This window comes from Sus scrofa, chromosome 13, assembly GCF_054392235.1.
Source record: "Sus scrofa isolate SSC_HxYL_T2T_F1_AM1 chromosome 13, Sscrofa_HxYL_maternal_Yorkshire_Landrace_v2.0, whole genome shotgun sequence".
In the NCBI taxonomy this organism is placed as follows: domain Eukaryota; kingdom Metazoa; phylum Chordata; class Mammalia; order Artiodactyla; family Suidae; genus Sus; species Sus scrofa.
The window spans coordinates 81,329,824-81,357,539 of NC_139395.1; the positions used below are offsets into that span (position 1 = coordinate 81,329,824).

At 50.6% G+C, this 27,716-nt stretch overlaps 1 protein-coding gene across 27 annotated transcripts in view; it reads right to left on the bottom strand.

The window, feature by feature from the left end:
* ATP2B2 (ATPase plasma membrane Ca2+ transporting 2) overlaps positions 1–27,716 on the bottom strand; it is a 371,725-nt gene that overhangs the window by 32,733 nt on the left and 311,276 nt on the right. For 21 of the 27 annotated variants that reach the window (XM_084989470.1, XM_084989456.1, XM_021069329.2 and 18 more), the window contains 6 exons: positions 24,797–24,838; positions 23,784–23,942; positions 19,734–19,948; positions 15,280–15,522; positions 3,801–4,042; positions 2,598–2,832 (listed from right to left, as the gene is read on the bottom strand). In XM_084989470.1, the coding sequence (XP_084845596.1) occupies positions 2,598–2,832; positions 3,801–4,042; positions 15,280–15,522; positions 19,734–19,948; positions 23,784–23,942; positions 24,797–24,838 (1,136 nt within the window). The remainder of the gene's footprint in view (positions 1–2,597; positions 2,833–3,800; positions 4,043–15,279; positions 15,523–19,733; positions 19,949–23,783; positions 23,943–24,796; positions 24,839–27,716) is intronic. The other 6 variants (XM_084989467.1, XM_084989474.1, XM_084989466.1 and 3 more) reach the window with 1 other exon arrangement.

Sequence of the window (27,716 nt, forward strand, 5' to 3'; positions counted from 1 at the left end):
CTTGCCCTCTCACTTTTGTGGCCTCCAGAGGCGGCCCCAGGCAGGAAGGCAGAAAACCTGTTCTAACCTGGATTTGCTCAGCCACTTAGAGAGAGAGACCTGGGGAACCTCACTGTCCCTGTTTGGGCCTCTGTTTTCTTCTGCGAATTGGGGGTGTAGAAAGGCGTCTGGACTAGATCTGCAGTTCAAACCTTGAGTCATGCCCTTCCAGTGAATTGTGAAATCAGTTTCCTGGGTGGTGACCAGTGTTTAAAAAAAGAAAGGAAGAAAATAGAAGAGAAAATAATTTAGTGCATCCCATTACTTTGTGAGAGTCTTATTTCGGTTAAGTGTGTGTATGTTTGCTGAGTCATAAAGTACATTTCTTAACATTGGGGGTCATGGCCAAAAAAGTGTGTGTCCAATGCCACCTTCCCCTCCCCCCCGCCCCCGGCCCAGGGTGATGAGGTGGGAGCTTGGGTGTGGGGGCTGGAGGGGGCTCTGGGGACTGGAAGGACAGGGGAGTCACAGGCTGGCCTCATGCACCATGTATCTCCATTGTCTGTGAGGAGATAAAACATCACAGCAAAGCCCAAATCCATTAGCAGCTGGTAATGAACGGTCAGCCCACAGGGAGGCTGATAAACGGCTGTGTGTCCAGGGAGAGGCGAGGTCTGTGGGCAAATGCATTTGGACTCTGGTGCCAAGCACCAGGGGCATTAATTGTTTTTGCTGTTTTAGGCTCTGAGTGGGAGTGAAGAGGTGTGTGTATGTGTGTGTGTATGAGAGAGAGAGAGAGAGAGGGAGAGAGGGAGGAAGGAAGGGAGAGAGAGAGAGACAGAGACCAGGCTGTACTGGTAGATTTCTTCTTACTCATTCATTCCATAAACACCTAACAAGCACCTTCTGTAGGCCAGGCTCTATGTTAGGGGCTGTTACCTGCCACTGGACCCAGAGTAATAACCTACTGAGGAAGGATATAAAAGGAGAGGGACTCACACTTGTGGGCCACTTATCTTGTGCCAGATACTCAGTCTATTGCTTGTATATACATAATCTGATGCCACATAGAATCCCCGTGTGTGTGTGTGTGTGTGTGTGTGTGTGTGTGTGTAATCCCTGGCCTTCAGATGAGGATAGGGAGGTTCAGAGAGGTTATGTAACCAGCTCAATGTCACATAGTCGGTTAATGCTGGAACTCAGGATCCCAGGTCTGCCTGATGCCTAAGCTCACACTTTTTTTTTTTTTTTTTTTTTTTGGTCTTTTTAGGGCCGCACCCATAGCACATGGAAGTTCCCAGGCTAGGGGTCCAATTGGAGCTACAGCTGCTAGCCTACACCACAGCCACAGCAATGCGAGATCTGAGCTGAGTCTGTGACCTATACCACAGCTCGTGGCAAAGCCGGATCCTTAACCCACTAAGGGAGGCCAGGGATAGAACCTGCATCCTCATGGATGTTACTTGGGTTCGGTAACTGCTGAACCTTCAAGGTCCACTTGGTCTTTGGAATGCAGAACTGTACAACATCGGGGCCAGGAACTCGGAAAGGGTCTTGTCCAATCCCTTTCACTTGGAAGAAGGGGATGTGGAGGCTCCAAGAGGAGTAGGGAGAGGCCAGAGGCCCCAGAAGATGGTGCCAGGGTGAGGGGGCACACTGAAATTGCCCCAGGTGGAGGATGGCAGCCCCAATGGGCATCATCCCCAAATCCCACAGCCAAGGTCTATCTGGACCCAGCAGTGTTGGTCCTGGAGGAAGTGAAGGCTGCCCCCTCCCATCCGTTGCTTCCAATCTTGGGCCCAGGGTGTGCTGGCTCCCTCTGCCTACCCAGAGCAGCGTTTTGGAGACTTGAGGCGCCTCTCTCCTCTTCCCACGGCCTCTTTCCAGCCCGACCGACCACACATGTCCCCTTCTCCCCCAACCCTACCAATCCCCAGCACTGAATCCTCAACCCTCCCCCCAGATGCAGATTCAGCTGAAGGACACTGAAGACCTACTGAGCCGAGCATCTCATTAGGTGCCCTTATTACATCGCTTCCCTTGATCCTTATGGGGAGGTGGTGCTGTTGCTCTCCTTCCCTTGTGTTTAAGAATTAGACCCTCAGTTAACTTTCCAGCTCTGTTCCCTGGAAACCTGATCAAGGTGGATGGCCCAATGCATCACTAGGGAAAAGTAACTTGTAAACTGGTTCTGGATGGGGAAACCTCTGCATACTGATGGGGACACCCATATGCGGTTTTCTTGAGGGTAATGACCTTTGTTACTGGCTGTCTCCTTTGCAGGGGCCCTGGAATCTGGACCTATGGATTTGGGAAGAGACTTTTAGGTCAGGGAAGCCCCCATGTGTGCCCCTTGGAGCCCAGAGGGAAGGTCTCTGGGTGGGTGGGTGGTTCTAGGACTACCCCCATGGCAGAGCAACGCCAGCTGGCAGGCTGTGGGTTCCACCTCATGTCCTGAGTAGACCACTGAGGCTATGCTGCTGTTAAGAGTCTGAATGTTGAGGAGCAGATAGAGAGAAGGAAAGCTTGAAGGAAGCTGAGGCGACTTATGCGAGGTCACCCAGCAGGCTGGACGCCTAACCCGGTCCCCTTCCCCGAGCTCCATGGCTGGCACCTACCTCGGGCCGCACGGGGTCCTCGATGCCCACCACGCAGATGCAGGTGAGGTCGTTGAGAATGTCGTTCTCGTTGTCCCAGTCGGGCTCAGGGCTGCTGGGGAAGTCGCGGAAGGCCACACAGATGGTGCGCAGCCCATCACAGGCCATGGGCTCAATCACTTTCTTCACCATCTCATCCCGATCACGGGGCCGGAAGACCCGGGGCTCACCTGCCCCGTTAAGGATTTTGCAGCACCTGGGGCAGGTGGAGGGGGTGGTGGATGAGGTCTAGGCAAGGGCCTCCCTCTGATGGGCTTGGAATGCACCCCTACCACCCCACTGACCCCCCACTGGCCACGGTCGCTCATCCAGGGCCCGTCCAGTCCATCTCCCATAATGCTTCAGCTCCTGGCTTCTGGACACCCCTGGAGGTGAAATAGCAGCCAGCCAAAAAGAAATCAGGCAGGCTTGTTGCAATATATCTGCCCCAGGCTATTCAGCAAGAGCAGATCTACTTTGCTGTGTTTCATCTTCTTAAGATCTCATCTGAAAAACACAGTTTCACAGCTAAAATGGTTTTCAGAGGGCATAAAACTAGGCTAGTGGCTCCTGACCCTGCCTTTAGATCAGAATGGCTGGGGCAGGCACTGAATAAACATACCCACCTGTGAGCCCCACCCCAGAGACCCCCACTCAGTTTGTCTGGGGTGGGTCCAGGAGTCAAAGTTTTTTTTTTTGTTTTTTGTTTTTTGTTTTTTTTTTTTTAAAGCTCCCTGGGGGTGATTCTAATGTGCGACCAGGATTGAGTGCCCTCAAGGTTCAGATGGGGAAACTGATGCCCAGAGTGGGGTGTGACTTGCTTAGTTCTCCAGCCTTATTTCTGGCACCTGGAGTCAGAGGAGACTGGCTAACCAGGAAAATAGTATCTGTCAACTGACTCCATGCTAAGGGAAGTGACACAAGGGAGCTCTAAGAGTGCTATACGGGTAGAAGTTCCTGATGAGCGGGTGACTTAGGGAGGGGAAGAAGGAGGGTTCCCTGCAGAAAGATTTCAGAGGAAGCAGAAGTTAGATCCCTAGGCAAGGGGATGTGCAGGTGGTCTTGCTGTGGGACGCTAGGCTGGGGGCCCTCCCTGCTATGCTGGGGGCTGAGGGCCCCTCCGCCTGGCCCGTGCCCATGCGCTCCCTCAACGCATCAACGCAGACCGACTCCCGCACCGCTTACTTCTTGAGCACGATCTCGGATGCGCCCTTGCTGTACATGCGGAAGCTCTCGTCCGGCAGCTTGATGACGGTGCTCATGGACTTGCGCACGGAGTTGAAGGTGTACACCTTGTACAGCTTCTCCTCCGGCATCTGGGTGCGCACCGGCTCGTAGTCCTGCTTCAGGTCCAGCACGAAGCCCAGCAGGCCGCACTCCGTCTTGTTGCCCACCTGACGGGGCAGGGCGCCCTCCTTTTCCGGGGGCTGCGGGGAGAGGCGGAGGTTCAGGGGCTGCCAGAGGCTCCGCGGGGGGCGGCTGGGGGTGGGGCCAGACCATCCCTCCCTCCCCCTGTACCCACCAGCCTCTGCGTTCCAGATCCACTCTGGGATTTGGATGAAGGAAATTTAGCGAGATCGGCTTTCTAAAAGTTATGAACTACTTCAAACACAAAATCGTGACAGAATAACATAAAAAAGCTGCATGTAGACCATCCAGCTCTGTAGAACCTTGGCGCTGTGCCACGTTTGCTTCAGATTTTTCTTTTTTAAGAACTAAAGCCTGACAGTTAAAGTTGGATCTCCCTAATGACCCCTCTGCATCTGCATAATCGCCCCTAGTCCCAGAAAGAAACTTGGTCTTATATTTGGCATGAATCCTTACCCTGTGTGTGTTTTAACTTTTTACCTCGAGATAGTTCCAGATTCATGGGCAATTAAAAATATACAGGGAGATGCTATCCACCCTCCAGCCCATTCCTCCAGTGTTTACTTCCTGTATGACTGTGGCACAATCTTACAACCAAAGTATTTACACTGATAGAAGCAAACTGGCCGTATTTAGATTTCACCAGTTTTCCATGCACTCGTGTGTGTATGTGTGTGTGTCTGTGTGTTTAGTTCTGAGCAATGGCATCACATACAGATTCCTGCGACCACCATCATCAAGACACACAGCAGTTTACAACAGCAGTCTCCGTGCCATCCTTTTATGACTGCAGTCACTTTCTCCCCTTCTCCTCCCTTTCCTGGCAACCACTAATCTGTTCTCCAGCTCCATAATCCTGTCATTTACAGCATGTTACATGAATGGAATCATACAGTAGGTAACCTTCTGGAGACTGGCTTCTTTTCACTCAGCACAAACCCCTAGAGACCCAGGCAAGGTGCTGCATGCATAGTCCTTTTCATTGCCTGCCAGTAGTCTATGCTTTGGATTCAACGTCTCCTGTGATTTCAGTTGAGGTTGGACCAAAGGCAACTGCCTTTTTTTTTTTTTTTTTTTTTTTTTACTTTTTAGGGCCTCCCCTGTGGCATATGGAGGTTCCCAGGCTAGGGGTCGAATCAGAGCTACAGCTGCTGGCCTATGCCACAGCCATAGCAATACCAGATCTGAGCAGCATCTGTGACCTACACCACAGCTCACAGCAATGCTGGATCCTCAACCCACTGAGCAAGGTCAGGGATCGAACCCTCATCCTCATGGATCTTAGTCAGGTTCGTTAACTGCTGGGCCACAATGGGAACTCCTGCTATTTCTGTATGGCATGATGGTCAACCACTGGCAATTTCAGGTAGTTTAATGTAAAGTGTGCATGTGCAGTGGTGTTTTGTGTGTTGAAAACTTCATGTAAGGAAGCTGTACACATTCTTCTGTAACCTGCTTCACTTAGGCAACATTACATTTCTGAGAGTTATCCCCATTCATGGCACTCGTTTGTTCTTTTTTAACTGGGCTGCATGGACACCAGAGCCCCTGCCCTGAGCCTCAGTGAAACCACTCACCACATCTCCCTAGCGCCTCTTACATCCTCCTGTGGCTGCCTGAATACAAGCTGTTTCAGGCCTCTGTGCCTTCGCCCCTGCTGTTTCTTCTTCCTTTCCTGCCAGGCAAGCTCCTCCTCGCCTTTTTAGGACCAGCCCAGATATTTCCCTGTCTTTGCAAATTGCTATCTCCTCCTAAACAAAAGAGTTGTATTCTTTTCCCCACTAGGTGCTCAGAGCCAGCAAAGAGTCCAGAACACAGTAGGCATTTACTCATTGTTTGCTGGATGGCTCAAGGCAGACCAGTTTGGGGTGGGGGGTGGGAGGAGGCACAGGTGAATAGGTAAGAAGATGCTTCCATATGGGCACTCATGGTGGGATTAGCAGGCAGCTGTGGGAAGTTCATACTGGCAGGTAAACTCACCTCCTACATGTACCTCCACATGCGGGCATATACCCACTCATGCTGCTTATAGAAAATCAATATGCAGTGACTCAGGTGGAGGTGGCTTTGGGCGTGGTAAAAGCCACCATGAATAAAACCCAATTCCAGCGAGATACTGAAGAGGAATAAATACCTATGAGCATTCTATGCCCCTCCATGCTACCCCAACCATGAATAGCTCTTTGTGGGTCTCAGAGCACCTTGCACAGGAAACCTCTGGATCCTCACCCCAGTCTCTCTAGTATTGTTCAAAAGAGCAGCCTGGGCCAGAAGAAGGCAGCATCCAGGAGATGCTGGCGTGGACTGCCTGTGCTGGGGGACTGGCTGTGCAGTAGATGTGTCCCTGGCTGATTCCCCCTTCCACAGTTAGGTCTTGGGCCCCGGGAGCATGATCCTGTTGGGTAATGGGCATTGACCCAGGCTTTCATCCCCCTCGACTAAGCTCCTGACCTCAGCTTACCCATCTGTGAAATGGAAAGGCTGGAGGAGACAATCCCCAGCTGAGAGAAAAGTTAAAAGTGGATTGTGGTGAAGGGTGGGAAAGCAAGGCAGAGCTGCAGGTCCCTCGATGGGGGCTGGGGGCCAAGGGTCTAGGCTTAGAACCAGCCCTGCTCCACGCCACGCCAAGCTATGTCCCAGCATCACAGGCCTCAGAAGGATTCCCATGTCCAAGCTCTTGGTGGGATTTGATTTGGAAGCAGAGGAATCTGATAGCTTTCCATTTTTGCTGTGTGGGAAAAGAAATTCTAAGCACGCCCCTTAGTTTCTGTAGCATGCGGTTCTGTTGCACTTTTAAAATTTATGTATTTATTTGCTTATCATAATTTTTTTTTATAATCTTACAATTAACCTTCTGGTGATTTCCAGAGTTTTATGTATCCTCCACAACAGTTTTTCCCCCTCCACTAATGAAAGACGACAATGACACGGAGGACTGAAATAAAAATGCCTAATTACTTATTTGCCCAAGAGAGCTGAGCAGTTATGCCTGCAAAACACCCGGCATTTTATTACCCTCTGTGAAATATTTTAATTTTCCTCTAAAAGGATTTCAAATGATCCATGGTTGCAAATGGCAGAGCTGCCTCCTCCGTAATTCAATTTGTTCCTGTGAACTTGAGCTCTGAAATCGCCCACGTGCGTTACTAAGAAGTAGGGGCCCACCCCTTTTTTTCTTTTGCCTTTTTTAGTCTTGACAAACCCAGAGGTTCTGCTATTGTAGATTTTCCATGAGCCTTTGATCTCCAAGGCTCTAATTCTGTAAGAGAGTTAAGGCACTGATTTTGAGGGACAGGCAGCAGGCTGGGGGGTGGGGTGGCCAGTGACTTGCTCCTGGTCACACACCTGTAGAGGTAGCACACCTGGGGCTGCCCTCTTACCCCCTGATTCCCAGCACAGCACTGTGTCCAGCACATTTCCCTGTATGGGCACTGGGCCCTCTGGGAGTGCTAGGTGCAGCTGTGGATGAGACTTTATGAGGACAATTCATGCTCCTGTTGTGGGGTTCTTGGGAGTGGCTAGAGCTGAGATCTAGGAATGAAGACCTGAAGATTTACAAGTTATAAATAACATCTGCAAAAATGAGAGTTAAAAAATGTCACCAGCAAGTGCCACCTCACACCCATTAGGATGGCCATTACAAAAAATCAGAAAACAAGTGTCAGCAAGGATGTGGAGAAGTTGGAACCTCTGTATGATCCAGCAATTCTATTTCTGGGTAGATACCTAGAAAGAATTGAAAGCAGGGACTAGAGAAGATATCTGTACACCAAAAAGTCCATAGCATCATTATTCAGAATAGCCAACAGGTGGCAGCAACTCACGCCCATTGACAGATGAATAGATGAGCAAAATGTGATCAACACCTACAGTGGAATATTATTCAGCCTTAAAAAGGGAGGAAATTCTGACACCTCCTATAGCATGGATGAACTCTGAGGTCACTATGCTAAGTGAAACAAGCCAGTCACAAAAGGATGGATATTGTATGAGTCCACTAATGTGAGATCCCTAGAGCAGTCACACTCATAAAGACAGTAAATAGAAGGGTGGATGCCAGGGGCTGGGGGAGGGGGAGGAAGAAAGGGAAATTGGTTTTTAATGGGAATGAACAGTGTTTCAGTCGGGGCAGATGAAAAGTTCTGGATATGGGTAGAGGGGAGGGTTGTACAATGTGCATGTACTTAATGTCACTGAAATGTACACTTAAAATGGTTAAGATGATAAAGTTCAAGTTACATATATTTCACCACAATTAAAAAAACTTCACCTCCTACTTTCACTCCCCCCTCAAACAACGCAACAACCATAGCACAGCAAAGGGCAGCAATTGCCACAGAATGGCATTTGCAAGAGCATATTAGAAAACAACTTATGCTTACTGGCTATCTCTAGCCACTCCCCCTTGAGGGCAGGCACTGGCAGAGGAGCCTCCCTTTGCCCAGATGGACCACCAGGCCACCTGAGCAGTGGCAGTAGTGACCACTGGTTGAATGCTGACTCTGCCCACCCTTTCCTAAGCTTTTCAAATGTGTCTTGAGCTATATCCTCACAGCTCCCTAGGAGGCAGGCTGTTGTTATGGCCACATGCAGGTGGTGGCCCTGAGAGGCGAGGCCACACTGTTGGTAAGTGGCTGAGCTAGGATCAGCCCTCAGCTACTCTCAGCTCTGAGCCCTCAGCACATGATCTGCCAGCAGCCCTACCTCTCCTCACTAGCATCTGAGATGGTTGGTTAACCACGTGACTTGTGGGTGATTGGTTTAGAGTCCATGTGGGGGAGGGCTGTGTCTGTCTTGCTAATCTTTGCTTCCCACTGTGGGGTGACCAAGGAATATGTGTTGAATGAATAATTGAATAATTAATTTGGTGTTTGTGTATGTGGAGGGCCTCCAATGGGAGGCCAGGTGGAATGCTATTTGGTCAGAATTTTGGCCTCCAGATTTTTCATCTGAGGCTCTGCTTCCTGGGACCCTCTCAGGTGCTAGGCCTCTAGAGGGGTAAGAGGGGTCAGGGCCATGGGACCTTCCCCAGAGGCTGCCCAGGCCTAAGGTCAGTGTGTCCAGGACGGTGTGTGTGTGTGTGTGTGTGTTGTACATATGTGCTGTGCGTTTTTTGTTTTTTTAGGGCCACAGCTGCGGCATATGGAGGTTCCCAGGCTAGGGGTCAAATCGGAGCTGTTGCTTCTGGCCTACACCACAGCCACAGCAACGCCAGATCCGAGTCGCGTCTGCAATCTATACCACAGCTCACGGCAGCTCTGGATCCTTAACCCACCGAGCGAGGTCAGGGATCAAACCTGAAACCTCATGGTTCCTAGTAGGATTTGTTTCCGCTGTACCACAACGGGAACTCCCATGTGTGCTCTGTGGTTTGTGTGCGTGTGTGCAGAGTGACAAGGTGGGATACAAGGATTATCAGTTCTGTTAAAATGGGAATTCCCAGAGTTCCTGTCGTGACACAGCAGAAACAATTCCGACTGAGAACCATGAGGTTTCAGGTTGGATCCCTGTCCTTGCTCAGTGGGTTAAGGATCAGGCGTTGCTGTGAGCTGTGGTGTAGGTCACAGAGAGGGCTTGGATCCTGCATTGCTATGGATGTGGCATAGGCTGGCAGCTGTAGCTCTGATTTGACCTCCATATGCTGCAGGTACAGCCCTAAAAAGCAAAAAAAAAAAAAAAAAAAAAAAAAAAAATTCCCCTCAGCCAGGGTTACTTGCTTTAAATTCTTCTTCCAGGGATGGCATTTGCAAAAGCAAAGCAAAATAAAAAACCAAAACAGCTGTTGGGTCCAACATAAAGGCCGCTGACACATCACAGGCCAGAATAAAGGGCCGCCCTACTGCCCCATCTTAATGCCTGGCTAAGTCACTTCCAGGGTTTTCTGTGCCTTCTGGAACCCCTTTCTTGGCCAGAACCCCAGGTAAAGTTGGTTTGACTCAGGGGTCTTGAGGCTTATTTGAATATTCAGTGGCACCTTGGGTTTGGAGCCTAGAGATCAGAATTCAAGGGCAGGCTCTGCTTCTTAGAGTCACCTCCCCACTTTCTCCTTCCCCCAGGAGATATTGTTCTAAGATTTGTAAGAAACACAATCAAGCAGATCTTTTCTGCTTTGCGCGGGGGGTTACTGGGGCTCTCTGGGGGTACCAAGCCCCCCAGTTTGGGAATGGGGTAGACTGAAGACATGGGGTTTCTAACTAAGTGAAGTTAGGCTTATTTACTCAGGAAATCCATCCTGCCAAGACAACCCTTCTCTCGCCTTCCTCCAGAACTTCAGGGGCTCCAAGGAAATTTGTTTTTCTTTTATTAGTTGATGTTTTCAGAAATCACACCATAAACTTCCAACAATCCAGCTCCATGAATGCCTGTCTTCAGCTGAATAATTGAAATGTTAACTGTCGTGTCAACCTACTTTAAAAGAGGGCTCATAAAATATAAAGTCCACCTGGGTGGCTTCAGCACACAGGATAGAGGCGGGAGGGAAAGGAAGATGTTTTCTGAGAAAGCTCGGTGCCTCTGAAGTCTGAGGAAGGAGCTATTTCCATCGCTGAAAGCGCAGCTGTGGCTCTGAGAAGCAGCAGGGCAACCAGTGAGAAGCAAGTAGCAGTCCTGACGTTCAAAGAGTCAGGCAGCGACAAAGCACATCTGAGGGTGTGCCAGGATGTCTGATGCAGGGAAGCAATTTCTGACTAAAAGAAGATTCGTGTAGCTTCTTTCAGAGGGCAAGCTGCTCCTAATGATGGAAGTCGGAGTGGGAAGAAGAAAGCGCTGGCATCCTCAGAAGGGATGGGGCCTGGCATTGAGGTGGGCCCTCTGACAGGACCCCCTGGCTCGCTTTTTCTGGCCTCCTTTGGTCCTCACCCCATCTTGCCTGGGTGAGTCTGAGCACTGTGAGGAGAAGGCCTATTAAGGGCTTATCTGCTGCCAACAGAATGCCCTCAGCATTCCTGGCCGTACCTCTCATCATGCTTTCTCCCCCGGAGAAAGGCCCAGGCCACAGACTGCCACACCTCCTGAAAGGTTGCTGGGCCCTGGCCGGGCTGTGGCCCTGCCTGGAATGACCTTGTCCCCTCACCCGCTCATAAAACGCCTCCAGAATGCTCTGGGCTCAACTCTGCCACCTGGCATCAGGAGCAATCCCGGCAGGTTAGTTGTTATTTCTGCAGCTCTCTTTTATCAGCTTCAAGATAGGATTGGTGATATTTGCCTTGATTACCTGGCAGGGATGTGGAGGGTCAAGCTAGTCAGTGGCAAACTACAGAAGGCAAGGCTCAGAAATAACAAAAGAGGTCATATGAGTAATCACTGACATGGACTGGGCGCTTGCTACATGTGAAGCACTATGCTGGGAGCCACACATATATCTTCTCATCTGATTGTCACAGCAACTCTGGAAATGCCTCAAGGCAAAAGTGCAGCCAGAGGAGTTGGGCATGGAGTGGTGGTGAGCTATGCAGACTCTGGACTGGACAGACCTGGATTCAAATCCTGGCTCAGCCTCTCATCTGCTCTGGGACTCTGGGCATGTTCTTTAACTCCTCTCAGCTTCAGTGTCCTTATCTATGAATTGCAGATGAGACATCACCCACTTCATGGGGTCCTCATACAAGGCAACACAGGTTAAGCACTCAGCACGGAGTCTGCCTAAGTGAATGTTAGTGATTATGATGAACTGTACCCTCACTTTATAGATTGAAAAATGGTGCCTGGAAGAGGTTAGGTAACTTGCTCAGGGACATGTGGGTGCTTAGTGCTAGAGCTGAAGGTTGAGCCTTGGTTTATTGGACTCAGAGCCCAAGCCCTTAGCCTTTGCTTACTGGATTGGGTGTCAGGACATCTGGATTCTAATTCCACTAGCCCACAGGATGACTTGACCTAAGTCCCTTCCCATTTCTGGACCCCAGAGTAAAGTGAGGAGGCTGGACCAGGAAGGTGGTCCCTAAAGTCCATGAATGCATGTAGATTACAGCCACACAACTCACCCTTGCAAATATTAATTTAGTTTTTTTAAAAAATTTTTTAGAATAACAGGCATTAGCTAATTCAGAAGTCTCTGGATCAATGCAGATTAGAGAGCTGAAGGTAGCGTCGGAAGAGATCGGCTCAGCATGCTCAAGGTACCAAGAGAGCACTGGTATTGGCCTTGGAACTGGGATCAGGGCCAACTCTTACTTCTTGCTGCCACAAGAATAGGAAAGTAGAACATAGAGATTTCCCTGTCCTAAGCCTCTAATCAATTCTACTCATTTATCAGCCAGCCAGCCAGCCAGCCAGCCAGTCAGCCAGCCAGCCAGCCATCCATCCACCCATCTAGCCATCTACTCATCTATCCATCCATCTATCCATCTATCCATCCATCTATGTAACTATCCACACCTACCCATCCTTCTATCCCTCTCCCTACCCAGTCCTCATCTCGCTGATTATCCACCAGTCAATTCACTCACCTTACCCATCTAACCAGAGCTTCCCAAGAGCCTATGCCGGGGGTGGGTAGAGATACTCAGCTGTATCCCTCACTGTCAAAGAGCCCACAGCCTGCCCCAGGCAGCAAGAAGACACAGAAGACTCATGCCCTCATGTAGGGGGAAATACAGCCTTGCTGGGATCTGTTTCTCAGACCAGGCTCATTTTCCAACCAAAGCTGATAGGCAGTGTGGGGACACTGTGTGCCTTTCCTGCCCATCTCCTCTTGAGTGGTAAGGATGTCCTGCAGTCTAGATTTCCCAGCCTGGTCTGGAGGGTGGATGGACTTCCACCATGGACTGAGCAGCTGACTCTGGGCCTAGAAGGGCAGTGCTTGGGAGCCCCTTATCCCAAGGTGGCTCATAGTCCAGGTTGTGTCTTTGACCCTCTGAACTCCAGGCTTTCTCTTCCAAGACCACCTAATGCTAATGATGCTGCAGGATTGGTTTCAATAACCAAGAACTGAATCTGAACACCCTACTAAACAGCTGGCTTCAAGGTATCTGTAAGTTGGCTTTGCCACTAATTTGTTGTGTAGTTTTGGGCAAAACCCTTTCTCTCTTTAGCCCTGATGCCTCTGCTGTCTATTCATTTATTGATTATCATTTTCATGGCTACAAATAATAATCCCCTTTCGGCTGATTTTACTGCTAATGACAATGCTAATCACTCATGACAACGCTAATATAAGTGCTGAGCATGTGCTGGGTGATGTTGTGTTAAGTACTTTCTACTTACTAATGCATTTTGTCCTCACAATACACCTATCACTTCCCCCAGGAAACTGAGGCACTGAGAGGTTAGGTAACTTGTTTACAGTCACACAGCTAGTGAGGGATTTGACCCCAGGCTGTCTGGCTTTCATCACCATCTAGTCATACCAGAACAGCCTTTGCTGTTCCTTCCACACTGATGGCTACTAGCCCCCAGCAAGGAGAACCACATGACCAGGTTTTTTCAGGGAAGCCCCAGAAAGAGAGTCACAGGGGTCCTAGGAAGCCAGGGTTCAAGGCATAGAAAGGGACATTGGTGCCCGAGAGGCTTGATCACAAACCAAGGATCCTTGTTCTCAGGTCCTGAGCTTTCTTCAGCCTTGGCAGCTCTGCCTTCTCCCCGGGTGGACCAATGGCGCCCTGTCCTTTAAGCCACCTGGACACAGCCTTAGTCAACCACATCTGGAAATGAGAATTTAGCTTTGCCACCAGGGCTGTGAAGCATAGCCTAATTGAGACTTATCGCTGCAGAGATGTCTTGCAGTCCTTCTGGAAGATCCCAGAAGTTCTTTTTATTGTATCTGCATGACACACATCTCAATCCAAGCCCATCTTGCTGGGCTCTGCCCACACGGCCATCCCCATCACCTAAAGCCTGCTCTGGGAATTGCCCCACTCCCTCTCTGACATATCTGCAGGACGAGATAATTAATAGCATCTCAGTTATTTTAGAAAGGGCTGGGAAACAGAATAAAGCATCACTGCTTTCCCTTGGTTTCCAAATCAAGGGGAAATCAAGCGCTGGGGGTGGGGGGAGGGTGGGAAGAAGATAAAAACGCCATCATTTCTGGCATTCCCTCCCGCCCCACCCCCAGCATTCTCTGTCACCCATCTGCATGCTTTCTCCCGACCTACTTTCTCCTTCTGTCAGTGCTGCCTCCCAGCCTTTGGCTCTGGGATGCTGCAGCTCTGGGGTAACAGGGTAGCTGCTCAGCCCCAGTGGAGGGTGCAGTTCGTGCAGGCAGGGCCCCCCACCCTCACCCCTGCATCCGCCACCAGCCCTTGGCTCCTCACCACTGACTCCCAAGCTTCTCCCAGATTTGATAAAGCTGCTGGCAGCTCCCGCAACCCAACCTGATCTTTTTAAAGGCTTGGGCTGGCTCAGGGGCAGAAGGGAGAGGTCAGGGCTGGGGCACGTTTGGAGGGTAAGCAGGAGAGCTCAGCTGCTCACCCAGATGCTCGCATTGCAGAAACACCCTGGGAGCCGACTGAGCTCCGTGTGGACAAGCCTGTATTTCTCTTCATTCAAATACTGGCTAATTACAAAGAGGCAATCTGTGCTTCTAAAGCAAAGAGGGATTCCAGCATGATGAGGTGGCTTAGTTGAGATAGGAATATGAGAGTTTTTCGTATCGAAACTAGTAATACCACTACCATTACTCACAACAACATCATCAGTGGGAGACTGTGTAAAGGGCCACAATTTGTCCCCGGTCTGAATCCACGCCCTATGTACTGTGACTTTAAGTTCCTCCCATTAGAGAAGGAGTCTACCTCCTGACTCCTTGAGTCTGGGCAGAGCTCTGGACTTGAGTTGGCCAACAGGATGCAGCAAAATGACAACTGAACAGCCCAGGCTAGCCTGCTCAAGGAGGTGGGACCACACAGAACAGAGAATAACCACCCTAGCTTAGGTTATCCCAGATCAGCCTAAGGTCCTGCCAAGATCAGCAGAGCTGTCCACATGAGCCACCGCAGACATGTGGGGAAACGTGGTCCCCCAGCTGAGGCCCACTTCTGACTCACAGAATCGTGAGCTAAATACACAGTTTGGTTTGGAGCTACTACATTCTGGAGTAGTTATATAACAAAAGCTAACTAATAAATTTTTTTTTTTTTTTTTTTGGCAGGGAGGGCAACAGTGGGATCTAAAAAACACAATAAACAAAAATCTCTTTTTTGTCCTGCAAACATCCTAGCTAAGTCAAAGAGAAACAAGCTGCTTGCTATCTGACCACCCCAAAATACATCAGCAGGATTGAAAATTATGATTCAACCTGTCCAGTACTTCTGCATTGCCCTTGGTCATTGCTCCTTCTGGTGGAAGCTGCACCACTTACCAGAATCTTGGTGGTGTAGGCGCTGTTGATGGCGATGGCATTGACTAGTAGCTCCATGGTCTTGGCATTGATGGAGCTGGGGTCAGGGATCTCCTTGTAGTGGACGTCACCCACATAGGCCTGCACCACTGTCATGCGATTGGTGGTGAGTGTGCCTGTCTTGTCTGAACAGATGGCCGTGGCGTTGCCCATGGTCTCACAGGCGTCTAGGTGGCGGACCAGGTTGTTGTCCTTCATCATTTTCTGGGGGAGGGGCAGGTGAGAGGGCGACAGTGAGGAAAGGGAGCTGAGGGCTCTTTGGAAACTCAGAGTAAATGAGGCAGAACTGCCCCTTTGGCTCACGCATGTGCAAAGGATCTTGGTTGCTGCAGCCTCTGACATCTGAGCTCCTTCTGTATGTGCAGCCCTTTCTCCTTTTTTATTTATTATTATTATTATTTTTTAAAAAACTTATGGTCACCTCTGTGGCATGTGGAAGTTCCACATTGGAATTGCATCTGAGCTGCAGCTGCAACGTATGCCACAGCTGTGGCAACACCGATCCTTTTTTTTTTGTCTTTTTGTCTTTTTAGGACCACACCCTCAGCATGTGGAGGTTCCAGGCTAGGGGTTTAATTGGAGTTATAGCCTCTGGCCTACGCCACAGCCACAGCAACACCAGATCCGAGCCGTGTCTGAGACCTACACCACAGCTCACGGCAATGCCGGATCCTTAACCCACTGAGCAAGGCCAGGAATTGAACCCCCAACCTCATGGTTCCTAGTTGGATTTGTTTCCACTGTGCCACAACAGAAACTCCCTGCAACACCAGATCCTTAACCTGTTACACCATAGTGGGAACTCCCCTTAAAAAAATTCCTTGAGCCATTTAAAAGAGTTGATTAATTGACTTTAGTAATTTGGATTATAGAAGTAATTTGTGTTGTTTATGGAAAAAATAGAGAAAAGGATGATAAATGATCTGATTACTTCGAATATTTGTCTCTTACATCCTAACAGAGATAAATTCCTTATTTGGTTACGGATTTTTTCAAATCTACCATTTTTCACAAGTGCCTTGTTTTCATTGTCACTTTGGTTTCACCCAAAGTAAATACATTTAGGATGTATATATGTGTCAATAGACATGGGACACTACCTGGAAAAAAGCAAAATATGAGTCTCGTTATTTCTGGGTGGTAGAATTTTAGGAGATTGTCATTGTTTTCTTTTAAAAATCTATAGCTTCTATTTGTCTATAGTGAATACATAACTTCACGATAAAATCATAAATTCCTTTTAAATATAGATACACAAAAAAGAAAATAAATCAGCCATAATGCTACTACTCAGCACTGACATGCCTAACATGTCAACATCCTTTCTTTTAAAATTTATAACAAAGTGAGGAGTTCCCGTTATGGCTCAGTGAGTTATGAACCCAAATAATATCCATGAGGATGTGGGTTTGACCCCTGGCCTTGCTCAGTGGGTTCAGGATCCGGTGTTGCCGAGAGCTGTGGTGTAGGTTGTAGATGCAGCTCGCATCCTGAGTTGCTGTGGCTGTGGTGTAGGCTGGCAGCTGCAGCTCAGATTCGACCCCTAGACTGGGAACTTCCATATGCTGCAGGTGTGGCCCTAAAAAGCAAGAAAGCAAGCAAACAAAAATAACAAAAGTGAAATCCTACTCTCCAGATGATTAACTTTCTTATATCAACCTCCTTTTCTCTCTTTTCAGCATCACACTCCTAGCTTCTTCCAGGTTCTCAAACAAATAACACAAAGCGACTCTCAAGGAACCACCCCTCTTAATGCAGGCCCTCTTGACCTGGTGACCCTGTCTGGCAAGGATAGATGTGAAAAGACGGCTGTAGCTAGAGGCTGAGTCAGATGTCATTCTAGTCTGTGCCTAGGAATCTGATTTCTTTTATTTTTGCTCCTCGTTATAACTCTATAACAAGGGTAAAAAAAGGAGTGCAAGGAGAATAACTTTAATAGCAGTTCATGTCACTGAAAAAAATGAGTACTGGTAGAATTATACACTATTGCAGTTTCTCTCATCATAACCTGTGGTAACAGCAGCAATAAATGTATGTTGAACAGAGGATCAACAGCAATTTGAGTTTGCAACACCCTTTACAGTTTGCAAAGTTCTCCTGCGTTGATTTTCTTGTCTGACATTATGAGGATCCTGTGCAACCTTTAAGGATTCTTGTCATGCATTCTGGCAATCAAAGAAGCCAAGGCAAAGCGGCTTGACCAGGATGACACACCTAGTGAGGCTTAAAGCGGGGATTTGAACCTAACTGTTCAACCTCACGGCCCCATTCTGTCAGGACTCTGCCTGTCTGCACTATCTGAAGAGGGTTCATCTTTTGGGCTTTAGAATGGTAGATGCAAACTATTCCATTTAGAATGGATGGGCAATGTGGTCCTACTGTATAGCACAGGGACCAATACCCAGTCTCTTGGGGTGGAACATGATGGAAGATAGTATGAGAGAAAGAATATATATATATATTATATATATATATGACTGGCTCACTATGCTGTACAGCAGAAATTGACACATTGTAAATAAACTATACTCTAATAACAATAAAATGAAATTTAAAATTTAAAAACAGAATGCATAGGCCTGAGCTGCCCAATATGGTAGCTATGTGAGGCTACTAAGCACCAGAAACAGGGCTGGTCTGAGGTGAAATATGCTGTAGGTGTAAAGTACACATCTGGTTTTGAAGACATTAGGAAAGTGAAATGCAAAATATCTCACTAATCATTTATAGACTATTCAATACCACATGTGGGCTTAATTATAACAGGCATCCTGGGTTATGTAAATTACATTATTAAAGTTAATATCACCTGTTCCTGCCTGCTTTTTCCTTTTTAATGTAGCTACTTGGAAATTTAAAAGCCCATACGTGGCTCACATTATATCTCTATGGGACAGCGCTGACCTCCGAGGTCAACTTTACTCTGTTGATGGCAGCTCCCAGCGGGTAGGGCCAGGCACAGAGTGGGGAGGGTCTGGGTAGGCGGGGTGGGGCTGTACTGAGTTCATCAGGTGACTGTATAAGTATCACTACCTGAGGCAGCTGAAGGCACAGGTGCCAGAGACACAAACTGCAGAAGGCGAAGCGATCTAAAAATGCCTGTATGTGGTTCCCTGACACCAGCGCTTTCTGAACTTTAGGGAGACCTCGAACTCAGCTGGGTGGCTGTGAGAGCCTGGACTCCTGGCTGTGTGAGGGTCTCCATCTCCAGGCCCCTGATCAGCACCATGTTGTGACCCGTTTGGGCTTTGGTTTGTGGGATGGAGTTTCTCCGAGAACCCCAAAACAGGGAGATGATAAGGGCGGTATCCTTTACACAGAGCTGCCGCTCTCTGGCACCTGCTCTGAGATCTCTTTTCTGTGTGAAATTACATCGGCCAGAGCTGTGCCCAAACGCCCGCCTGGAAAATGACGCACACCCAACCCTCGGGCGGCTCTGCCAGGGTCTCCGAGCAAATGCCTTGCTTATAAACATGCCCAGGCCTCCCTGGCCTTGCAGGGACATCCTGACATCGGGGCCCTGGGACAGAGGAGAGCAGGGCCCTGCCCTCTGAGGTGTGCAAACCACAGGTCAGGGGAAGACGGTGAGCCCAGGGAGCGAGGACCTGGGGGTGAGACAGTCCTAAAGGGCCCTCCAGAGGATCAGAGGCCCAGTGCTCATGAGACCCTTCCCCCTTCCTCAGGGTCTGGGCTCCACTGATGGTCATGGGCCTGGGAGCAGGACAGGGTGGGGCTCAGACATCAGAGTGGTACTTAGGGGCACCCTCCAGGCCCCAGGTATTCAGATGCCCACCTGCCCGTATTAAACTGTTTTAAAATCTCATATTTTTAGCCCATCTTCTGCGAGGAGGCGGCTTTCATAAAACTAGACATCTTCTGTTTTAGGTTTGCCTCTTTCCAATTTCAGGGCACAAACTCTGAGATTATCCACATAAGTACTAGGCTCCTGTGGGGCCTATGACTGGGATGGCAAGACTTCTGCTCATGTTTGGTGGGACTGGGGCAGGCTGGGGTCTGTCCAGTGCTATTTGCACTTTAGTTTTTAAAGTTGAGTTGGTCATCAATGTTTTAAAATCAGGAGAGTTTATATGAAGTCTGGATTTCTGGCTTCTCTTAAAAAAAGACGACACGAAGCTTTGGCCATGATGGGCCTCTTCCCCACAGGGTGGCACTGGCTGGGCTGAGTGGAGGCTGCCCCTGAGCTGGGGGTGGCTCTCTGGAGGGTCCCTGGGTTCTGGGCGCCCCCACCCCCCGACCCCAGTACTCTCTTGCTGAGCTTCCAACATGCCCTCTCCCTCTACTGAACTCTTCTCTCAGCCCCAGCACCGGCCCCACTGGCCACCCCCCAGACCCCCTAGCTGGGGGCAGCCCACCTCAGCGGCATCGGCCGGCTGGCCCCGCTCGCCCCTCCTCACCTTCACCGAGTAGGCCAGCGAGATGGTGACAGCCAGGGGGAGCCCCTCGGGCACGGCCACGACCAGCACCGTCACACCAATGATGAAGAACTTGACGAAGTACTGCACGTAGACGGGCGTGCACTCAGGGAGCCACGGCTTCTTGTTGACCACGAAGGTGTCCACGGTGAAGTAGAGCACCAGGATGATCACCGTGATGGCTGACATCACCAGGCCTGCAACATGGGTAGGGGGACGCCTGCTCAGGGGGTTCCCTGGGGGTGAGGGACCCTGGGACGTGAGAGGTGGACCCAACCCTTGGCTAAGAGGGCTCTGGCGTGAGGCAGGCCCAGCTCACATTCCAGCTCAGCTTGGTGGCCTGGGGCAAGTCTTTGATTCTCACAGAGCCTCAGCTTCCTCCTGTGTTCAGTAGGGATGCATGTTTACTGCACTTCACGTGGTTTAGTAAGGATCAAATGTGATGAATGCAGGTAAACTCCCTAGGACAGTGGCCTGACCCATGGTGGGTGCTGAGCGGTCACGTGAATAAATAAGAACGGCTCACAATAGTTGTGCAGCAGGTACCACTTATTTCCTCCTTCATTCAGGCACAGAGTAGTTTCTATTCCAGGAACTAGGGACACAGCAGTAAAGAGGACAGAGTCCCTGCCCTTGGAAGCTGAGATTCTAGAGGTGAGGTAGTGGAGTTCCCGTGATGGCCCAGGGGAAATGAATCTGACTAGTATCCATGAGGACGCAAGGTTTGATCCTTGGCCTCACACAGTGGGTTAAGGATCTGCTGTTGCCATGAGCTGTGGTGTAGGTTGTAGACGCGGCTCAGATTTGGCGTGGCTGTGGCTCTGGCGTAGGCAGGTGGCTACAGCTCCGATTCGACCCCTAGCCTGGGAACCTCCACATGCTGCAGGTGTGGCCCTCCAAAAAAAAAAAAAAGAATAAAAAGAAACAAACACATGAATAAGATAACTCAGATACAGATAATGCCGTGAAGAAAAACTCCAGGATGATGTGACAGAAAGTGACATGGGCTGAAGAGAAGAAAACAACCCAAATGTCCATGGACAGATGAATGGATAAAGAAAACGTGGTCTATATGTACAACAGAATATTAGCCTTAAGAAGAAGGAAATCCTGCCGTTTGTAATAACATGGATCAACCCGGAGGACATTATGCTCTGTGAAACAGGCTAGACACAGAAGGGCTTAGATGAGGAATTGAAAACAGTCCAAATTACAGAAGCAGAGAATAGAAGGGGGGTTGCCAGGGGCTGCTGGGAGGGGGGAGGGGGAGTTGTTTTTAGTGGAAGTTGTTTTTAGTTGTTTTTTTTTTTTTTTTGTCTTTTTGCTATTTCTTTGGGCCGCTTCCTCGGCATATGGAGGTTCCCAGGCTAGGGGTCCAATCGGAGCTGTAGCCACCAGCCTACGCCAGAGCCACAGCAACGTGGGATCCGAGCCGCGTCTGCAACCTACACCACAGCTCATGGCAACGCCGGATCGTTAACCCACTGAGCAAGGGCAGGGACCAAACCTGCAACCTCATGGTTCCTAGTCGGATTCGTTAACCACTGCGCCACGACGGGAACTCCTGTTTTTAGTTGTTTTTAGTTTCAGCTCTGCAAGATGAGGAAGATCTAGAGCTCTGCTGAACCATGTAGTGCTGATAGGTAATGATGAGGTATTGTGGACATCAAAATTGCTTAAGAGGATCTTAAATGTTCTTACCCCAAAAACAAAACCCCCCAAAATCCATGAAAGGACATAGGAAGTTTCTGGAAGTGGTGGGTATGTTTAGGTCCTCGGTTGTGGTGATCGGTACCATGAGCACATACTTGTGTCGAAATGCATCACATATTAAATGTGTGCAACTTTTTTTTTTTTTTTTTGTCTTTTTGTCTTTTTGCCTTTTCTAGGGCTGCTCCCATGGCATGTGGAGGTTCCCAGGCTAGGGGTCTAATCGGAGCTGTAGCTGCCGGCCTACGCCAGAGCCACAGCAATGTGGGATCTGAGCCGCGTCTGTAACCTACACCACAGCTCACGGCAACGCTGGATCCTTAACCCACTGAGTGAGGCCAGAGGTCGAACCCACAACCTCATGGTTCCTAGTGGGATTCGTTAACCACTGTGCCATGATGGGAACTCCCTAAATGTGTGCAACTTTTCCCATATAAACTCTATCTCAATAAGACCAATAATAAAAAGAAAAAAAACTGACTTGAGCCAGCAGGCCCAGTGGCTACTTTAGCTAGGGTGGCCAGGGAAGACTTCCTGGAGGAGGTGCTATTATTTGAGCAGCCAGGGGAAGGATGAAAAGGAGCAGCCAGGTGGTGACATGGGGGGGTGGGGGGACAATGTTTCAGGCTGAGGAAACAGCAGGGGGACTTCTTTGAAGAAGGAAACCGAGGCTCAGGGAGGGGAAATGACCCACAGGCAAGGAAAGCCCTGTAGCATCAGCACTGTAGGTGGCTAACTGCTCAGATCCCTCTTGCCAGCTCCCGTGCTCATCTGTCCCCATCTGCTGCATGTGCTATGCTTGTGTGGGTCTGCTGAGATTCCTTGCACTGGCAGCCTCTGCCAGAGGAGGAGGCATGTGGGCGATTGGAGTTTCCTTGTGAGAAAGTGCTTGGGAGTCCACACAGTCCAGTTTGAGGGCTAATATCCAATGGCCAATGTGAGGGTCCAGAAGCCCAGCCTCACCACTGTCAGGCTGGTCAGACCCTACAGAGGAGTCCTGCTCCAGGGCTCCCCATGCGATCTGGTGGAGACCAGGATTTCTCTGGAAACCTTGGCTATGAATGGCTTCTTCCCTAGCCCTGTTGCATCTCTTATCCTTTCGGGGTCTCACCAGAGAGCACCCCTCTGCAAATTCTGTGCCCACCCATCTCAGGTTCTGCTTTCAGGGCATTCATTCAGCCCAAGAGAGAAGCAGAGGTGAGATATGAACCTGGAAGTGCTGGGCCAGGGCGAGGAGGAGGGGGTAGATGGGTGAGGACTTTGAACGCCTTGGAGTTGTTCTCACTGCTTTGTTCCCCGCCTCCGGGGCCCTATTTCCACACAGTGGGGATGGAGGAAATCCCTGCGCCCATCTCTCCCCCACCCCCACCTCCAGCTGCGGAGCCAGTTCCATCCCTGTCTGACGGTCGCAGGGCGGAAAGCCAAGCTCCCAGCAGCCAGGAGCTGTCACCAAGGCCCCCGAGTTTAAATATAGATAGCAAGCCTGTAATTTGCCTCTCTTCTCCACGCTGTGGTGCCTATAATTAGAGCCGGGAGACAGCCACGGAGGAGCAGGCAGCCAGGTGGGGAGGCCTTGGTGTTTGCTGCATCCTTGCCTGGGAAGGGAGGCCAAGGCTGCGGCAGGAGGGCTGGGCTCACCTCACAGCTGGGCTCAGCTTCCTGGGCCAGCGGGACCATCCTCAGCCATCACCTGCAGCAACCAACTCAGCTGGGAAACCCTGTTCATGCTGGGGCTCAGACGAGGGGCTTCTCACCAGGCTCCTGGCACTGTCCTCAACCTCTCCAGTCTTTCCTCTGCACTGTAGCTTGGGCGGTCATTCTAGGGCTCAGCTCTGTCCCCACCCTCCCCTTGCTCACACCTCTTCCAGGGCTCCCACTGTCCCCAGGATAAAGCCTGTGCTACAAACGTCAGGCCCTCCGGTACCTGCCCCTTGTCCGGCCCCCACGGCCAAGTGCTGAGCACCTGTCTGTGTAAAATATCTCCTTTAATCCTCACAGCAGCCTTGAAATAGTGACTACCGGATCCCATACACACAGAGCAGGAGTTGGAGGCTCAGAGCTGGTGGAGGGACTTGTCCCGGTTCTCATGCTTGGCTGGGCAAGAATGCAGAAAGGCTGCCCCCAGGGCCCAAGCTTCAAGCCCCCACTCTTCTGCCTCTCTAAGTGCTATATAAGGACTGGTTGTGTGGTCGAGAAGGGCGGGTCTCACACAATCCCTGGCTTTGCAGATAAGGTGATGAGGCCTGGTTTGGGCAGGGTCCACTATGGGCCCCCCGTGTGCCCTGTGCCCCCTCGCACCCCCCGCTGTGGCTGCAAGCTCACCCGCCTTGCCGATCTGCACCGCCAGCTTGGTGAGCTTGCCCTGCAGCACCGACTTCTCCTTCTTGTGCATGTTGGCCTTCTTCTTGTCATCAGCGTCGCCACCCTCAGCACTCTTGAGGGGCTGCATCTCCATGGCGGCTGCTCCGTCCTGCTGTTTGGCTGCAGGGGGCAGAGCACACACAGGTGCACACACACAGACACGCACACACACACGGACACACGCACAGACACGCGCACACACACACAGGTTAGCCTGCAGGATGGGGATGTTGGCACCCACCCACCTTCCCTGGGGAGCATGGTAAGGCCCTCACTCCCCTGCCTGGATCCCTGTGCATGGCTGGCACAGAAGCTCTATGATGGGGGGTTGGCCTCTTCCCGTTGTTGAGCCTGGTCCTAGAGTCACTGGCTGCCTGGACCTGGAATCCAGGGCACAGCAGGGCGTGACATGACTCCATCCTAGATTTCCAGCAGGAGTGGGCTGGGGTCCCCACTGGGCCTCAACAAGCCCACAGTCCCTTCCCCAAATGACTCCTCAGCTTTGTCCACATTCAGAAAAGATACAGGCTTGGGCCCAGGACTCAGGCTGAGCTTGTCTTATGCCCAGTTGGTCTTTGGACCATGCTGCTGGGATATTAAGTAGTCACCAGACAGAAGATGGATAAAAAGGAGGCTTAAAAGAGAGTGTCCCACCCATGGGTGCCAAGCCCCTCCTCCTCCAGCACAGGCCTGACTGGTGGGCTTGAGGCCTAACCCCCTAGCCGCTAAAGATATCAAAGAACCAGCTTCAAGTCTTCAGCTGAATAGGCAGCAGTGCTCAAAGGCTGGGAGAAGCTGGTTTGCAGGTGGCCTGTCCTCAGTCCGTGACACCCCATTTGGCCTGGCATCACGTGATCACAGCTACTCCCCTAAAGACGTCAGGCGCCCATAGGCGTGGACGTCTGCCTTTGGTGTGGCCCTCAGAATCAGTGGGGCGGGGCCACAGGGACCACAGGTTAATACAAAACAGTTACCTTTGCTCTGGCTGGCGTCCACATTGCCATCCTGCATCTTACCTACACGACAAAGAATTTTAACAGACAACAGAGAACAGACAACACATGTCGGTCACCATGAAGATGCGACAGGGCCACGGACATTCATGTCAGACGGAGGGAGAGCCCAGCTGACTCTGCCTTTCTATTCAGGGGGTGGGGCCGTGGAGGCCCCCCGATGAGAGCAAACCTCAGGTGGCTGTAGGGACTCTCTGGGACGCAGCGCAGAGAGCGCTTCTGTGGGAATTACTTTGGTCCTGAGCATCTCAGAGATTAAATGGCAGCTTTTGAGGGTAAAGGGACCACAGTCGGCTGGCAGGAAGCAGGAGTGGGAGTTCTCAGGTTCCCAGCGATTAACATGGTTGGTGACTTTTGCGGGCTGAGAAGAGGCAAAGGGAAATACATGAGAGAGTGAGAGAGCACTTGCGAGAGAGAGCAAGAGAGAGAGAGAGAGCAAGGGGGGGGGGCATTCTAGAATGGGGAGGAGTTTGGTCAACGTGTTTCTGAGTTTCTGGCTCCAGGGGGATGACTCCACTTTCTCCTTCTCACGTGAAGGGGTGTGAAGCCAGGACCCGGACAACCTCTCTCTAGCCTCACTGAGAGTGACCCCCAAAGGGTGGGCAGGGGCCCCTGAGAGGTGGGCTCTGAGGTGTCCACACGTGTCCAGGGACCTAGTGGCAGTGCCCTGGCTCCTGGAGGAAGCTACAGAACCTTCCCCTCCACTGGGGTGTGTGCCCTTTATTCTGGGTTGACCACTCGGGCCACAGCAGATGGCTGTGATGGCCCTGAGCGCCCCCTCCCCCATCCTGCCTATCAGGGACTGATGCTGCCTCATGTTGGGGAAAGGGCTGAGTCTGGGGCTCCCCAGCCCTAATTAGGGCTGCCTGGGAGGCTGTCTCCCGTTTTGCCTCAAGATCCCAGGCTAGGAGGTACTGGTGTCTGCTGCCTGGTGGCTCAACCCCTGCCTCCTGTGCCCTGGGTTCACCCCCAGCTTTGCCTACGGCCTCTCCTCCTCAGCAGGACTCTGAGATTGGCCCCCTTGGACCTTTGCTGTGAAAGAGATTTTCATGGCTTGTGTTCTAGGCGCTTACATGTCATTCACGATTTCACCTGGTCCTCCCTATTCCCTTCTCCGGGGGCTCCAGAATCGCTCCCACTTATAGAGAGAAGTGGGGCTCAGGGAGGGACCCTCAGCAGGGTCTCTGCCAGCTTTCAGCAGGGAAAGGGAGAGCTGGCCCCAGAGCACGTGCACGTTTCTACCCCGTCAGGGACAATGCAGCCACCCCTCAGCCCCAAGCCCAGGGGACAGCTTGGAGGTGGCTCTGGTGGGACTGGGCTCCTGAAGCCGCTGCTTTAACACCAACCAGCTGTGTGGTTTTACCTCTCCTAGCCTCACGTCCACCTCTGTAACAAGGGGGTGCAATATTCACCTCCTGGAGTGCCTTAAAGTTGCCTTAGTGATGACTGCTTGCTCAGGAGCCTTTGGCAGCTTGCAAGCATCTCCCCTCCTGTCAGTTTTCTGTTGCCCTGTGAGGCGGGGCGGGAGGGGTTGGGGTCCTCATCACTCTCATTTTACAGATGAGGAAACTGGGGTGCAGGGAGGTTCAGGACAGGCATCCTAATGACAGTCCTAAGGCTGTGTTAGTGTTCCATGGATCACCTTCACCACCATATCCATGTTACAGGTGACTCAGAGCAGAGAAGCGGCTTTCCTATGCTAGCCATCTCTCCAAGGTCAGTGCAGATCTGGTACCTCTGCCTCTCATAGAAAAGGGCCAGTGACTCACTCCGGGGTTTAAAGGGAAAAGCCCTTGATGCTCTATTGTAAAATTCTTTCTACTGGATTAAGAAACAAAACAGGAGTTCCCTTGTGGTGCAGTGGGTTAAGGGTCAGGTATTGTCATTGTGGTGGCTCGAGTTGCTGCTATGGCTCAGGTTTGATCCCTGGCCTGGCCTGGGAACTTCCACATGTTGTGGGCTTGGCCAAAAAAAAAAAAAAAAAAAGAAAGAAAAAAGAATAAAAAAGTCTCTTTAGAGCCAATAGGAATGAATGACAACAATTTTTATTTTTAAAAATAATGCAACTAACTGGGCTAAAGGGCACCCAGGGACTCTGCTTCAATAGTTGGTGTTAGCTGGCACAAAGGGGCCTTTATTTGCATTGCATATTATCATATGCAATAGCCCGCATGTGCCCACTAACCAAGCTAGCAATTTCCTCTTTCATTTCCATGGTGACTACGTGGCCAGAAAAATAATCAACAATGCATATGTTCGAGGAAGGGAGCTGTGTTATGGGGGTGCTTTGGTGCCGATGGCCTGGTTTCTCAGAAGCAAGGGAGTCATCCGGGGGCACTTCTCAGCCAATAGGTGCTGGCCTGGCCTTGGAACTGTGGTGGGACCTGGAACATGGGCTGGGTTTCAGGGGAGCTGGGATGGGGGACAGGACCCAAAATGGGGAACCCAGAGGCCCTTCTGCATCAGATGCCAGAAGCAGCTGTGCCACAGGGGTCTGTCCTCTCTTTGCACTGTAGGGGTCATGGTGTGGAAAACATGGATGTGGAGGGTCCATGGCCCGATAAGCCAGCTTTGGGGAGACAGACCACTAACTAGGAGGCCTGGGAGATGTCCCTTTTCTTCCCTGTGCCTCCATTTCTTCCTCTGTGAAAGGCGACAACTTCAACCAAGGTCATGCTTATGAAAAGCACTGCAAAGTGCACCGTAAATGTCCAGAGTTAAGAGCAATGGATGGTTAATCATGATGATGAGTGATGAGGTCACTAGCAATATATTAACAAATGCAAAAGAAATAGTAAAATAAAAAGGCAATCATCATGCCTCCAAGATGAAGGGGACAAAACTACCTTTCAGTTGGGAGGGGCTTGGGGGAGCAGGGTAG